Here is a 13,629-nt window from a genome sequence, read left to right on the forward strand (position 1 = left end):
GAAAATAGGTATGAAACATTAGGAGGTTCTGTGCAATAAAGTCAGATCTGTTCATACTTGCATAATTAACCCATTTGGTATAAGCTTGCATGGTATATATATGTGTTAATACCAGATAAACGATGCCCCAAATGTAAATCTGTAAACTTGACTGTTATCTCTGTGTACAAACGAGCATGTTCAGTCATGAAGACAAAAACTCTGCATGCAGGTGCCACCTACATAACATCCCGGTCTTAAATTGTTGTTTGTCGTAGTGGTCCCAGCATGCATTGTTGCAGGTAGCATGCCAATAGAATTGCAACTATCAGAGACAGGCAGTTGAATGTGATATTCCAATGGATGTGACATTTTCCACACTATTCAGGCTTTTCTGGACTTGAATGTATTAAGTATGCTGTGCATATAACCATGGCAACCATGATAAAGTGATATGTGATCATTTGGTGATAGATATGAGAGAAATGCATAAATATACAATCTTTTCCGTACATGGACCGCTACCATGCTCACATATACCACTGATATATATTCTGGTAAAAGTTAGGCAATTGTCAGCTTTTAATATAAAAAATAACGATGAATTCCAGCTATTATGGTACAGTGTAATTCTAACCTTCTTTTATTTGTCAGTGATGTATTCAGCATTGAATGCTCGACTCAAATGTAGTCCAAAATTTCATCAATAAAAAAAATAAGGTTCGGTCACTGTAACTACTCCTAAAAATACAAGATATGGTGTAAAGGTGATATAAATTGCCACTCTTGTCCCCTTCCCCCTCCCCTCCCCTCCCAAAGTATTGTCTGTTCCTTTTTGATTTGTGGTGTTTTCTATTTGTTTTTTTTTCTGCACATTTTGTTCAATGTACTAAACGTTGTTTCTTCCCATCACTTTGTGTGCACAGGATAATGAATCCGGTTGATTGGCTGTGGACCCGAATGCTCCCCTTCGTTTTTGCATGCGATTTGGCCTGAGTGTGTCCGGAGCTCTGCCTGCCTCGCCCACCATCACAAAAACCGTGCTACCGTCATGCATTTGTCATTTTCACGCTTGCACTCTGAGAATACCAAGTAGTAGTATCCCTGACAGACGGGGACTCTTTTTTATCTTTTTGTATTGGTCTGCCTGCGTATGTTCTTCAATGTGGTAATTGTAAATGTAAAGGCTATGTGTGCTAATTGGTAGAGTAGTTCCTGCATAGATGCAAAACTGTAACACAAAGAGGAATGCCATTGACCCATTCCAAGGAGCAATCAAGTGAACCATGCAGTGATGTGTGTAGAAAGGATGCGTGAGTGGGAGAGATCCCCTCGTGAAACCCTCATTCCCAGAAAAGATGGGTAAACTTTATAAGAACAAAATCTGGACTAAATTACTTAATCTCGACTAAAAGAAGCTTTAAAACAACTCACACCAAAAATGAAATGGCCTTATGAAATATGTAAGGTAATCTATGCATACAAACGATACTACTATAAACCATAAAGGTGGGGTGGGTGGGTGGGGGAGGGGTAGGAGGGTGTGAAACAGGCAAAGATGGATAAAGGAATCGAGGCATTTACAAACTGCATGACATTCCCTCCTGTATGAACATACACCAAACTGATTGTGTATTGGGCAGTGATGGTCCTCTTTGTGTTTAAAAACTGCAATGTATTTTTCTTCTTGCTTGTCTGGTCCTTGAAGAAACTCATGGAACCAAAGTTAAGTGGCAGAAATCAACACTTTTCTACAGATGCAAAGTATTTTTATATGTATCAACATACGTGTAATAAGTTCGAAAAATTATGTGTAATAGTGAAGCCCTTTGGTTGCTAAAACATTGTTTGACTGCAAAGTATTGAAAAGTGATGATGCCTTCCTGTTTCCATAAATTTATCACAATTTTTTTTTGTTACCTAATTACTTGCATTTGTATAGTATGACAAATTTATACTTGAGATATTAAAGGTGTTAATCAGTAAAATCAATTGAGTCTCATGGGAGCATGAAGAATGTGACATCAATATTTTCACTGTGACTGGCATTTAGTTTTCACTTTAAGGATTATTTAGCTAAAATTTGGTTACTGTATTATCAGAAAAAAAAAGCAGCTTGTTGGCAATTTTTATAGCTAATCTTGAAACAATGATACACATGATGACTTTATGATTTGGCAGGATTAAATCTATGTCTTTTGTTCATAATGGCCTGTGACTATAAGTACAATGGTTTTAGCAGTTCACATCACCTTTTCAATTATCACCATAGCAACAGAACCGTCCTGTAATTTCTGTCAGACTTTGTTTATATTCTTAACATTGTGGATAGTTATAGCCTGCACATATCCTATTGGTTAGGGTTATAACATTTTGGAGCAATGAACTTTTGTCTGTACTCACTATTTATTGTAAATCAAAAGATATGTATTTTCCTTGTTTTGTCTGTGTATCATCTTTGAGTAGAGCACAGGGGCAGCAATACTTGCCCAGATTCTGTGGATACATGCACAAATTTTGAAAGCATTTTGTAAAGTTGAGATTTGCTGTCTTGCCTGTGCTTGCTGCTTGTATATGGGGTTTGTGTGACCACATAAATGCATGTCTTGTAGGGTGAGTTTAGAGGTATATGCTTCTAGCTGTACTTAGCAATAGGATGGAAATATTTTGCATTTGTCCATCATTTCAGAAACAGTAAAGGGAAAGGTAGGTTTTCTTTACAAAATAATAGATATGCTGCACTCGACCATGCAAATTAAAAATAAAATTGCATTTGAAAGTAAATTGGAAAGAGGATGAAATGGTGATGTCTGCAATGGAACCACTGCAAGATAATAAAACAGGAGCAAGACAGGCAAAAATAAAAATAAAAAAAGTTAAAAAAAAAGTACTGTTTTGACAAGTATTCACCCCCCCCCCCTTGCACCATGGCATGTCACTGGTTGCTGAAGGAAGACATTGCTCAAGTTGTATGATTGAGGAAAGATTGATTTGACAGAATAGCGTGATCAACCCTATGCATGTTTATATATTTTATATTCATTTGTTTACTTTGTATAGACAACTTTTCCTCTTGATGTTTTGATGTCACTTGTTTTTCGTTTGATTGTTTGTGAATGTGCCATGTTACCAAGGTTACATTGAAATAATCAGTGAAAAACTGCTAGTGGTTATTTTTCAAGGATTGTAGAACTTGTAAACACTCACATTAAAATCATGCTTTAGGAAAGTAAATGGCAACCAAGGGATTTCAAGATACAAGGAAATTCTACTAATAGTGCACAAACTCTGGATTATCAGGTAGTAGTTATAAAACAGAATGAAATATGCATTAAACTAAAGAGAGAATAGTTTATTAGGTGTGTATAGTATCTCCCCCCCCCACCACCCCCTTCCCTCCCTCTTCCCATTCTTCAGGCTCTCTCAGAAAGTATAAAACCTTACACCCTCACACTCGGTGGCTATCCTATAAACAGTTTTAGCTCATGTTGGGACTTTTTGTTGCAAATTTAAACACCATTTCAGATTGGAAAAACTGTGGATATCAGCTGGATGAAACCCAATCTGTTTGGATTGAATCTGAATAACATACTCGTTTTACTTTATTGCCAGATATTTATTTATGTTTAATGTTTTCTAGATTTGTCATTTGTTACCTTTTTTGGTTTCTCCATTGGTCGATGACATTCCGTGCAATGTAGAACCGTAAGGTGCTTTACTTCAGCTTACGTTACACCTTTGACCGGCAGAGTAGCTTACTGGAAAGGGATTTTTTTTAATTTCACTTGCAATGTTGTAGTTGGGCATTTCTATTAACGTATATTTTAATATCTTTTGTAACCACATATCATTTTGTAGGGTTGTATTTTGTTTGCATTAATTTTTACATATTGCATACTAAACAGCTATGTTGTGATATTAAGGTAGGCTGTGTGAGTGTGTGCTAACGCCTGGATCTTTTACAGTACCGTGTACACATCTCACATGAACTGTTCAATGACAGTTTTAAACATGAACGTCCTACCTTTTGCAGAAAGAGCTTTTTGAGTTGTCATAGCAAACACATCACATTGGTATCTCGGATCAAAAAGTTACGATAAAATGTTGTCATTGATTATAGTAGAACCGTTTTGTACTTTTTGTAGTTACATTACCTTGTCATTTGAAGCTGTCAGTTTGTTCTATTTTATTTTTATTTCTCATAACATTTCAAGGCTGGAGCTGCACAGTGTTTAGTGTAGATGTTTCCCTGGATAATGTTACCAACAATTCTGGTTTATGTAGAGGTGCAGATAAAATATACACTCTTCTTGATTACGGTTGCTACCATGGACACATTTTTTAAATTTTGCTCTTAAGGTCAAGGCAAGACCTAATTCAAATTTGAATTGGAAAGTTGTTAAGGTTTATACATGCTGTTATGCAAATCAGAATATTTGCATATTATTGGCAGCTACGGTCGTTTCAATATACTGCATATACATTAAAAATATTGAATAGTAAACTTGATGCAGAACTGGATTTGAAATCAGTTGCATAAAAGTAATGACAAAATAGCAAGATAAAATGACAGGGTCACCTCTTTGTACTAATGGCAATTTTCATATAACTTTTGTAAATACCCTTACTATAGAAGTTGTAGTTTGGAATAAATTTTTAAAAGAAAAGACATATTTAGCCATCCAGTCAGTTTGTGTTGACACCCGATCACATTATGTACTGATGGCTTATTAGTGATTGACGTTTGAAGGGGTTTTCTATGTGGATATTTCATAACAACATAGTAAGTAAAAAAAGCCTATTGGAAAAAAAAAGCTTATTGTAAAGAAATCTAAATGAAATCCGATAAAAATTCCAGTATGTGTTTTGGCATTTATGAGGAGTTTTGCATTATCTTGTATCTGTCATCATTGTGTACTAAACATATAGGTCTTGTTTTTTTTTTGTTTTTTGTTTATTTTTTAGGTAATGTTTCCTTTTCTCCTTTCTAAAGCCCAGGTCACATCTGCGCGATTCAACACGCGATTCAACTCGCAATACAATTGAAGGTTGAATCGCGTAGTTAGACACGGGTATCAACTTGTTGCGCAATAAAAATTGCGCCGTCGATTAGCAATAGAGCAATGTCCTAATCAGCGCAACTTCTTTGAAGCAACTTTTCTGATTCGCGTGATTTTAGTTGCGAGTTGAATCGCGTGTTGAATTGCGCAGATGTGACCCGGGCTTAAGGAGTTTAATTAAGCATGACTAAAGTGGTTTTGACTTTAGAGAAAGATGGACCAGTGATTTTTTCTTTCTGTTTATGTGATGTACTTAGCTTGTATTGGAGGATGTGGTGTACTAAATATGATACAAAATGGGGTGGTGGGGGGGGGGGGGGTGAATTGTAAGCTTTAAATTATGTGTATGATTGAGAATGAAAATTATATTTTCACACTGAGAGAGATATACTTAATCAACCAACTTTTCTTCTTTAAAATTGCATAATGAGATGAATAAATGTTTTGTAGAATGAGTTAAGCAATTGTTGAGCAAAATTGGAAGAACTTCGTTGAAGACATATGAGGGGATGTACTGCGTGTATCTTCCGAGACCTTGTTGCATTGCTCAGATGCATTTCAGAAAGGGGAAATAATCCTGGTCATACCTTGCCATTCAGTTTACTTATTTCTAAAAAAAAAAAATATTAAAAAGAAATATTCCAGTTTTTCAAAAGAGGAAGGGAGGCTTCATAGTTTCCCTTTAATAGTGTTCGATTTTAATTATCATCGATTGTTAAATGTATTTGTCTCAGTACGACGCCTGTTCTGAACCAAGTGTTACATTGGATCCAAGAAAATTGTCCCAAGACTTATTATACCATATTAAAAATTAAATGATGCAGCTTTTACGAGTTGGTGCAGTCTTTAAGTTGCTGATGAAAATTTCTGTACATTTTGTGTGCTTTTTTTATCTTTGTATCCAATTTTTTGTATAAATATATATATAAATATATCCATATTTCTTGGGTTTTGTTTCATATTTGTATTTGATAGTTATCACCAGTTAATGCAATACCACAGACCCGGGTACAGGCTCAAGTTGCATGTCAAGAGAACTGGTGTACCAAAAGAAAATATTTGACAGGTTTTCAACACTGGAAGGGTACCCTTTGTATCTCAAAATTTGCACCTTTTTCAGTTAGCCATTATCAACCAATGATCAAAGTCGAGTCAAGAAACTATATTAAGGGTTGGTAGAAAGTGCTATGATCTCATTTGTAGTATTACATGCCAGCATTTCTGCTTTAAAAAAATGATTTTTGTTTCGGAGTGGCTGGAAACTTTTCTCTATTGAGAAACCTCTTCCTAAAATTTTGTGCCAAAAGTAGACGATTGAATGCAAAAGTTAGGATAAAACAAAATTGAGTAAGTTCCTCTATTTGATGCAAAAAGTCATGATCTTTGTTTTTTTTCATTACATGTTCTGTACATAAAATGGGAAATATAGTAAATATAGTAACCATAGCTAATTATGTTTTATTTAAAATTAACAAATAAAGTTGAAAGAGGAAAAACAAATGATGATTGGTTTTTTCTTCTACTTCCTGCTATTAAATATGAATGCAAAATTTTGCATGCATATCCTATGTACATCATATTTTAATACAATTAATAATGATAATGCAATGGGGGTGAGGCCCCTGTTATGTTACATCAGTATAAATTAATCATAACATTTTTTTTTGTGATTTTCATTTGAATATATTGGACCTCAAAATATCTGTTGTCTTTAATGTTTCATTTTTACACATTTTGGAGATTTCAATCTGTCAAAAGTCAATATGTTGTCTCATCACATCTCTAGTTAAGAATGCCCCACCCATTCAAAAAGAGATGTGTAACAGGACCCTGCCCCCACCCCCCTTTCCCCCAGCTCCCACTCTCAGTTTTATTTTTCATATATTTTACAATCAGTTACTATATTTATTGGGAAAAGCAGACTTGCATATCATTAACGACTAATTTACCTTGTATATTATACAACCATACTGCTCACCAACAGGGGGCACTTGCCCTGTAGATCCTAATGCGTGTGATCGGTACTGTTTAAAGATCTCTAAACCAACGTAACACAATCTTGTGAAAAGCCCTTATTAGCATTTTAGCACGACTGGTGAAATTGCTAACAGTACCACTCATGCAGTTTGACTGCATGAAAAACCTGTTTAAGGAAACACGAGTTGAGCCTGTTGAGGTGTGTAAAACAGTTAGTTCGGCTTGAAATTACAGAACTATCTTTCAAATGATCTGTTGTTCAAAATTAAATGAACTACTTGTGATCAACTTGTGCTCTGCCATGCTACCAAAACTCAAAGCAGCGGTTTCTGAAATTCTGCAGAATTGGGACAAACATGGCGGTTCCCTCTGGTGATGTTGTCTAACACTTGGAGAGCCCAATTGAAATTTCTGCTTTTAGTTGATATGTAATGTTTTTTTATTTTTTTTATTTTTACAATGTAACACAGCTCTATAAAAATGAGTCACATTTCTTCTTTAATTATTTACAAGAATGACTCGCCTTCTTACATTAAGAAGACACTTTTCTTTAAACTTTACACAGACATAAAAAAGATTAGAAAAAAAAAAACGCCTTGCATTTTCGTACTATTTTACTAATTTGAATTTTTGACGAACTGTGACCGCAAATTCCATCAGGTTGTTTGATTTGTTGAGTTTCTGTACGAGTTCCTCCATGGCTTCTACTTGCGGACAACAATCTGTGACTGTAGAGTGAGCCAAAAAATGTTACAAATGGTTACGATACTTCCGCTAAATGCAACAAATATTTTAATGAAATGTAAATAAAGGCATAATGGATCGGTATAGCAGGATAGAGAAAGAATGGTTTCCTTCTTGTTTACTAAAATAGGATCATAGCAGAAGAAGCGGTAAATAAGGTTATTTCAATCAATAAATACCCTGGTTGACTATTTAAACAATTAACCAGTATTATCCAATGATGAAGGTTGATTACCACCAATAAAACATGGATTCTTGATCCATTAAAGCTAGGATTATCCAATCAGATTACTATATCAAATGATAAATTGGATTTTAATCAGGCAAAGAATTGTTTGAAATAAGTTTGTTATATTCAGTGGATAGTACTGGTTTACCTGTACAAAGAGTAGCTATCATTGATCAGACAGTTTAGTATATAAAACTGACTTTTAGCTTGATAAAACATGATTTGTAAGGGAAGGTGCTGGACTTTTTCTGATTTTTTTTTTGTGGAGCAAACTAGGATTATCAACCAGTAATATCAGGTAATCAAAATATTAAAAATTTGATCAGTCTGTCATAAGATCTGGAATGTACAATGTTAATTCACTTTCAAATTTAATTCGGCCATTTACAAAACATATCGCTCAGGAGTCGACTGCGATGATCAAAAGTGAAATATCGGACGACACAGAGGCCAGAGGAATTGTCATCTGACAAGGAGACAAAATATCCCAATTTCTGATAACAGGAGAGTAAAGAGAGAGGAAGTATTAACACTTACCATGATATTCTTTGCCTATGACTTTAATTGTAAAATAATAGACCCTCTCGTGGTCTTTTGGGTCGATGTTCGTAAACACAAACTGCAGATTCTCACCTGGAAAATAAAAAGTAAGTGTAACAAAGAACTTGTTTTATAGTTTAGTCAAGCAGTACAATTACAAACACATACACAAGACAGTTCTTAACATACTGTAAAAAATATGTTTTAAACTTTTTAAGACTTTTTGTAACATAATTTAACAAGTTTAAACCACTCGTCTACATATTATGTTTAATGTTCATGTGTGCTGTTGATCTATGTTTAGAAGCTGCCCTGAACATGTTTGATGTTATTGATATTCAAGAATACAAATATATGCAAATTGTACGTTTTCTTTAGTACATTTATTTTGACCGACACCAAAACCGACTACCAATATTACATTCCTACAGACATTGTGTATACAGGGTTTTCACCTGCTGACCTCTATTGACTTCAAATGAACTTTTACCTATAGACACCAAAATATACTTGGCTTCTTGTACTTTAGAATGAGGCACTTCCATTCCAGGTATAAAGGCCCATCCACACATCATCTTATTGTGTGACAAGAGACATAAGGGTGGAAAAAACAACCAGCTCCTTCACCATTGAAGATGAGAACATTTTCGACCAGACTGCTCCTATATTAGGGGTTTCTCAAATTCCGCAAGGGTCAGAGAGAAACGTCGGTTGGAGCAAAGGGCCGAAAGAGAACCAAACCCTTACTATAATTAGATTGAGCAATATGTGCAGGGTAGGCTGGTAGTGTGCGCAAGTCATAGGTGTCCAGGCCACATATAACTGATGAGTGCAAGACCGTGGGCCTAGTTTTTGTGGGCAGGACTGAAATATTTCGTGGTCCTGTTCCAGCCTCCAGAAATGTCTGTTGATAACCCCTTTCGTATACTGTATTCCTTTATGTATGTATGTGTGTATTTATTATTTTAGATCCTCCTGCAAGCAGGAACTCGCGAAGAAGCCTCATTGGCTTATCAAAGCAGCAAGCTGACCGAAGTCAGTCTCTTACATGCATATTTTAACGTCCATGATTATGAATTGTCAATTGTCAACAACTCTGCAACTGGACGACATACATTATTCTTGGAGTGACTCGAACCCGGGACCTTATGAATGGAAGGCACCGGCGTTAACCACTGAGCTAACACACCTCATCGGATTTACTTTCGGATTTGCAAGATTTCACATATGATGAAGAGGATGGTACATACAGTAAGGGGTGGGGTGGGGGAGATCAGCTGACAGATGTAAGCCATCTGCTCCAGCACTTCCTACTGAGATGACGGTAAACTTACTGTCCAGTTTCTTGAACCTCAGTCCCATTCGTTCCTTGAAGAATTCCTCAGCTTTGGTTAGTTCACTCAGCCTCAGTCTTGTTGCCTTCTGCTGTGTCTCCAGTACTGTGGATGTAAAACATTCAACAAATTAACAACAGATCTGATCAGGGTAATATTGCATACACTTCCCAAAACAAATTTGAGTAAATCATTAATTTTTAGGTGCTTTTAAAATACTATTTTGAAAGTTTTACTGTTCAGTAAATTACTCTCTTAAAAGTTGTGGGATATGATATCAGAGAAAAAGAATATTAAAATGACATAAACACAACAATGTACCATGTATGCCCTAAAGACTCAATGTAACCAAGTAGCTGTCCCAATGACAAATTGCATTGGTGAACTTTTGAGCTTTGCTGCACTGCTCATCCAATATTTGCTTTGCTGATTCACAAATCTGTCTTAACAAATTTGCCATTTTAGTTCCCTTCATCAGGCTTCTTGTGACCATTGCATTTCAACAACAAAAAAACCCCATTGGTTTCACCATAACCTATTGTAAGTATATATCAAGTAAGTATATTCTGTAAGTATATACCAATGATGTATTATATGGGAAAATCAGCCTGCATGCTTCCAGACTTGCTTAAACTTCATCCTTCAAAGTCAACAGAAAAAGTGTACTTCTTTGATCACATTTTGTAAGAAATACTCAGTAGATGTTTGTAAACTGTTTTTGCCAAAATCCCAAAACCAAGAAACAAAAGCTGCTTCAAGTTCTCACGTTCGGCCTCCTGTTTGAGTTCTTGAGATTTGTGTTGGATGTTGTTCTCGATTTCTTCCTTCTGAAACATCAGTTTCTGCCTCTTCTCGGCAGCTTCTTTGATTGCACACTCAATCTCATCCGCCTTTCTCTTCTGTGCTGCTACAGCTACAAAAATTAGGCAGCAGATGAATTTACATGACCGAGAATAGTGTTGATGTTAACATAAGATGTTGGCAAGTAAACATGTTTAACCCAAATGTAACATGATATGTGTCTGTGATAACCAGTATTAATTACTGTAAGTACTCAAGAAATTCATATTACATTGAGTAACAATTTACGCTTAAAAGTATGCAAAAAAGGATAATATGAAACTGTTCTCATATTTCATTTGGCTTTTAGAAACAATTGAAATGCAAACTGGGAACAGAGAGTAAGACAGGCTACAATTACATTCAGAATGTTAACCTATTTATGTTTCTTGCCTTTTGACTTTAAGAGAGTGTTAATGAATGTTGCGGTCTGTGTTTACACACAGAGGCAGAAAAGAATTGTTTTTGACTTTATGAAAGAAAAAGATATTCTAACCATCATGGTGAAATTGGCATTCAATTCCAGCGTATCAGTTTTGAAATAGAGGCAATGTGAACTTGAAGCCTATACTGTACGTGTTATATCATTGATGCACAATGTCAAATATGATTTAAATGTTTTTCGTAAAATTCTTAATCCAATTTTCTTCAAGACTATCAATACCTTGATAACACAATGTAGGAATGGCATGCAAATTTCACCAAGATGCTTAGCATAACATTGCTCTTCTTTAGTTAGCAGCGGACCTAAAGATACCGGAAATTGCCAGCCTTTTGTTTTTTTCCAAGCAATCATCTTCAGCTACCGGGAGTTACAGTACCTTTAAGGGACATTACAACCCTGCAGTATAAATCACATACACTGGCACTGGTGCACTGGCATTATGACAGATTGGAAAGCTCTGTAGAGCTGCAAGATTGTTTAACCCAAATACAGAAACATGACAATGAAATACCTTCTTTGCTTTGGGCAGACTCCTCGTGAAGTTTGTCCAATTGGCCTCTAATCTCTTTGATCTGTTCTGAGGATTAGGAAAACAAGTGTTTCGTTAAGGAGTGTTAGCTCAGTGGTTAATGCCGATGCCTTTCAATCATATGGTCTCGAGTTTGAGTTACTCCAAGATAAAGGATAATGATGGACGTTAAATATGAATCTAAGAGACTGACTATGGTCAGCTTGCAGCTTTGATAAGCCAATGATGGCTTCTTCGTGAGTCCCCGCTTGCAGGAGGATCTAAAATACATACATGATATATATGTTTGTGTCCAGGGAATAATTGAGTGTTATTATTTTGCAAAGCAATTGAGAGATTTTTTATTTTTTTTGTTTGTACAGTATCATAAAATGGTAAAGCCATTGAGGTTCTGCATACAAAAATGCTACTGTACAGAATCTCCTTTCATTAGTGTATGTTCAACAATTTGGCCATCTTGTGTAGCACTGTGCTATTTTTCTAAGCAAGACACTAAATGTAGAGATACTTTGAACGTGTCTTATTTTGTGCAAATAAAGTAGAAGGAAAGTTGGCATTTTTCACCTACCAGTTGCCTGTTTTATCCATTGCTCATGGGAGATATGATTCTGTTGCAGATATTGATCCAGGCTTTTACTAGTCCATTGAGTTATCACTTTGTGCTGGACTTGCTGCAAGTTGCTCGTTAATATCGCTAATTCTGTGCTAGATTCTTGGGGGACAGCAGCTGGTGTAATCTCTGCCATTTTCTGCTATATATATATGTAAGAAAAAGCCTTTGAAACATTTCAACTGTTTCACTTTTAACTCAATAGTGTGAGCAAATGACAAACAGAAAAACTGACTGCTATTAGTCAGTTTTAAATATCCCTGTTGAGAGAGTAAGTCAGTTTGGCTAGAAGAACTAACCAACTACTTAGAAATGCATATCTAGGACTCTACCAAGTGGTTGCTTTTTATTAGTTGGTGAAAATCCAGATTAAATCTTTTTGCTACAAAGTAAGGGTGGAAGAGGAAGGCAAAGTCCTATTTTAATTTGCACATACTTAGTATCATACAGAAAGAATCTGAATTATTCTGATCTTATGCTAGACAAAGTTGATTATTAGTGAACACTCTCAGCCTAGAGTTAAAAATCAAACAGAAAAGTAAAAACTGATGTGTCTGAAACAGAACGAGAATCTGATTACGTTTTTAGTCATAACATCACAAAAAAAATTGAGTTTCAAATAGGTCATAATAACGATGTAAATTGTATTTGTAATGAAAGGAATGGCAAAAAATTAACCACAGTGATGGTGTAGCAACAACAGCATGATACATTGGACTTTGCTTAGGCTAGTGCATTTTTGGCATTTCTCTGCATATTACTAGACTCCCTATTCGGACGCAATAGCTAACCTCTAAGTTTTAAGGGTTCGAAGTTGCGGGAAAAATAAACAAGTGAACAAATGTCAGTGACCACGAATAGTGCATGGCATTGGGTACGTCTAACGTAGTATTACTAGTCCAGACCTAAGCCTAGTCCTAGTTCCACGAACAACATTTTGACAACAATGTCAATAGGGAACATCACGTCATTAGCCTGATCGGACAGGCAGACGATGGGCCAAACACTAGTAATAGTTAGCCATACATAAGTATTACATGCAAAATCAGCAATATGGACAAACAAACCAACATATTTACTTGATTGCTTACATTTGTTCATGAATGTGATGAATGGCTTAAAAAATTGTTGACACATCGGTCTTCACTCTTCTGTTTCTTTTCTGGCAACTGCAACAATCATATTGAGCGCAAATTTTCCAACTAGAAAGTGCAAAGGTTATATGTGTTTCTACGGTAGCCTTTACACCTCGCTCTTTCAAGTAAGTAACTATGGGGTAAAATTATATGAAATAATAATTAGTATTATCCATCGATGTAGCACTTTTGGGCTATCAAAAGGA

At 35.6% G+C, this 13,629-nt stretch overlaps 2 protein-coding genes across 11 annotated transcripts in view; one reads left to right on the top strand and one right to left on the bottom strand.

Annotated features, from left to right (window-relative positions):
• Positions 1–5,339, top strand: part of LOC139959008 (ras-associated and pleckstrin homology domains-containing protein 1-like) — an 84,410-nt gene extending 79,071 nt beyond the window's left edge. For all 9 annotated transcript variants that reach the window (XM_071956490.1, XM_071956492.1, XM_071956493.1 and 6 more), the window contains one exon: positions 906–5,339. In XM_071956490.1, the coding sequence (XP_071812591.1) occupies positions 906–923 (18 nt within the window). In that variant the 3' untranslated portion in view covers positions 924–5,339. The remainder of the gene's footprint in view (positions 1–905) is intronic.
• A 647-nt stretch (positions 5,340–5,986) lies between these two features.
• On the bottom strand, positions 5,987–13,610 carry LOC139959011 (kinetochore protein Spc25-like). 2 transcript variants are annotated; one of them, XM_071956505.1, is made up of 7 exons: positions 13,379–13,610; positions 12,246–12,426; positions 11,660–11,725; positions 10,630–10,776; positions 9,864–9,968; positions 8,527–8,622; positions 5,987–7,744 (listed from the first exon to the last, which is right to left on the bottom strand). In XM_071956505.1, the coding sequence occupies exons 2-7, from the start codon at positions 12,421–12,423 to the stop codon at positions 7,626–7,628; spliced, it is 711 nt and encodes a 236-aa protein (XP_071812606.1). In that variant the 5' UTR covers positions 12,424–12,426; positions 13,379–13,610; the 3' UTR covers positions 5,987–7,625. The 2 variants fall into 2 exon arrangements, with proteins under 2 accessions (XP_071812606.1, XP_071812605.1); XM_071956504.1 differs by having other exon boundaries at positions 12,246–12,429.
• Positions 13,611–13,629: the final 19 nt, after the last annotated feature.

This window comes from Apostichopus japonicus, chromosome 18 (genome assembly GCF_037975245.1).
Source record: "Apostichopus japonicus isolate 1M-3 chromosome 18, ASM3797524v1, whole genome shotgun sequence".
NCBI lineage: Eukaryota > Metazoa > Echinodermata > Holothuroidea > Aspidochirotida > Stichopodidae > Apostichopus > Apostichopus japonicus.

What these genes read in the sequence shown, in the direction of transcription:
- LOC139959011 (XM_071956505.1), bottom strand. Translation starts at nt 12,423, where the DNA reads ATGGCAGAGATTACACCAGCTGCTGTCCCCCAAGAATCTAGCACAGAA. An exon ending in ATGGATAAAACAGGCAACTG is followed by an intron (nt 11,726 to 12,245) that starts GTAGGTGAAAAA and finishes CCTAATCCTCAG; the next exon opens with AACAGATCAAAGAGATTAGA. An exon ending in GTCTGCCCAAAGCAAAGAAG is followed by an intron (nt 10,777 to 11,659) that starts GTATTTCATTGT and finishes TAATTTTTGTAG; the next exon opens with CTGTAGCAGCACAGAAGAGA.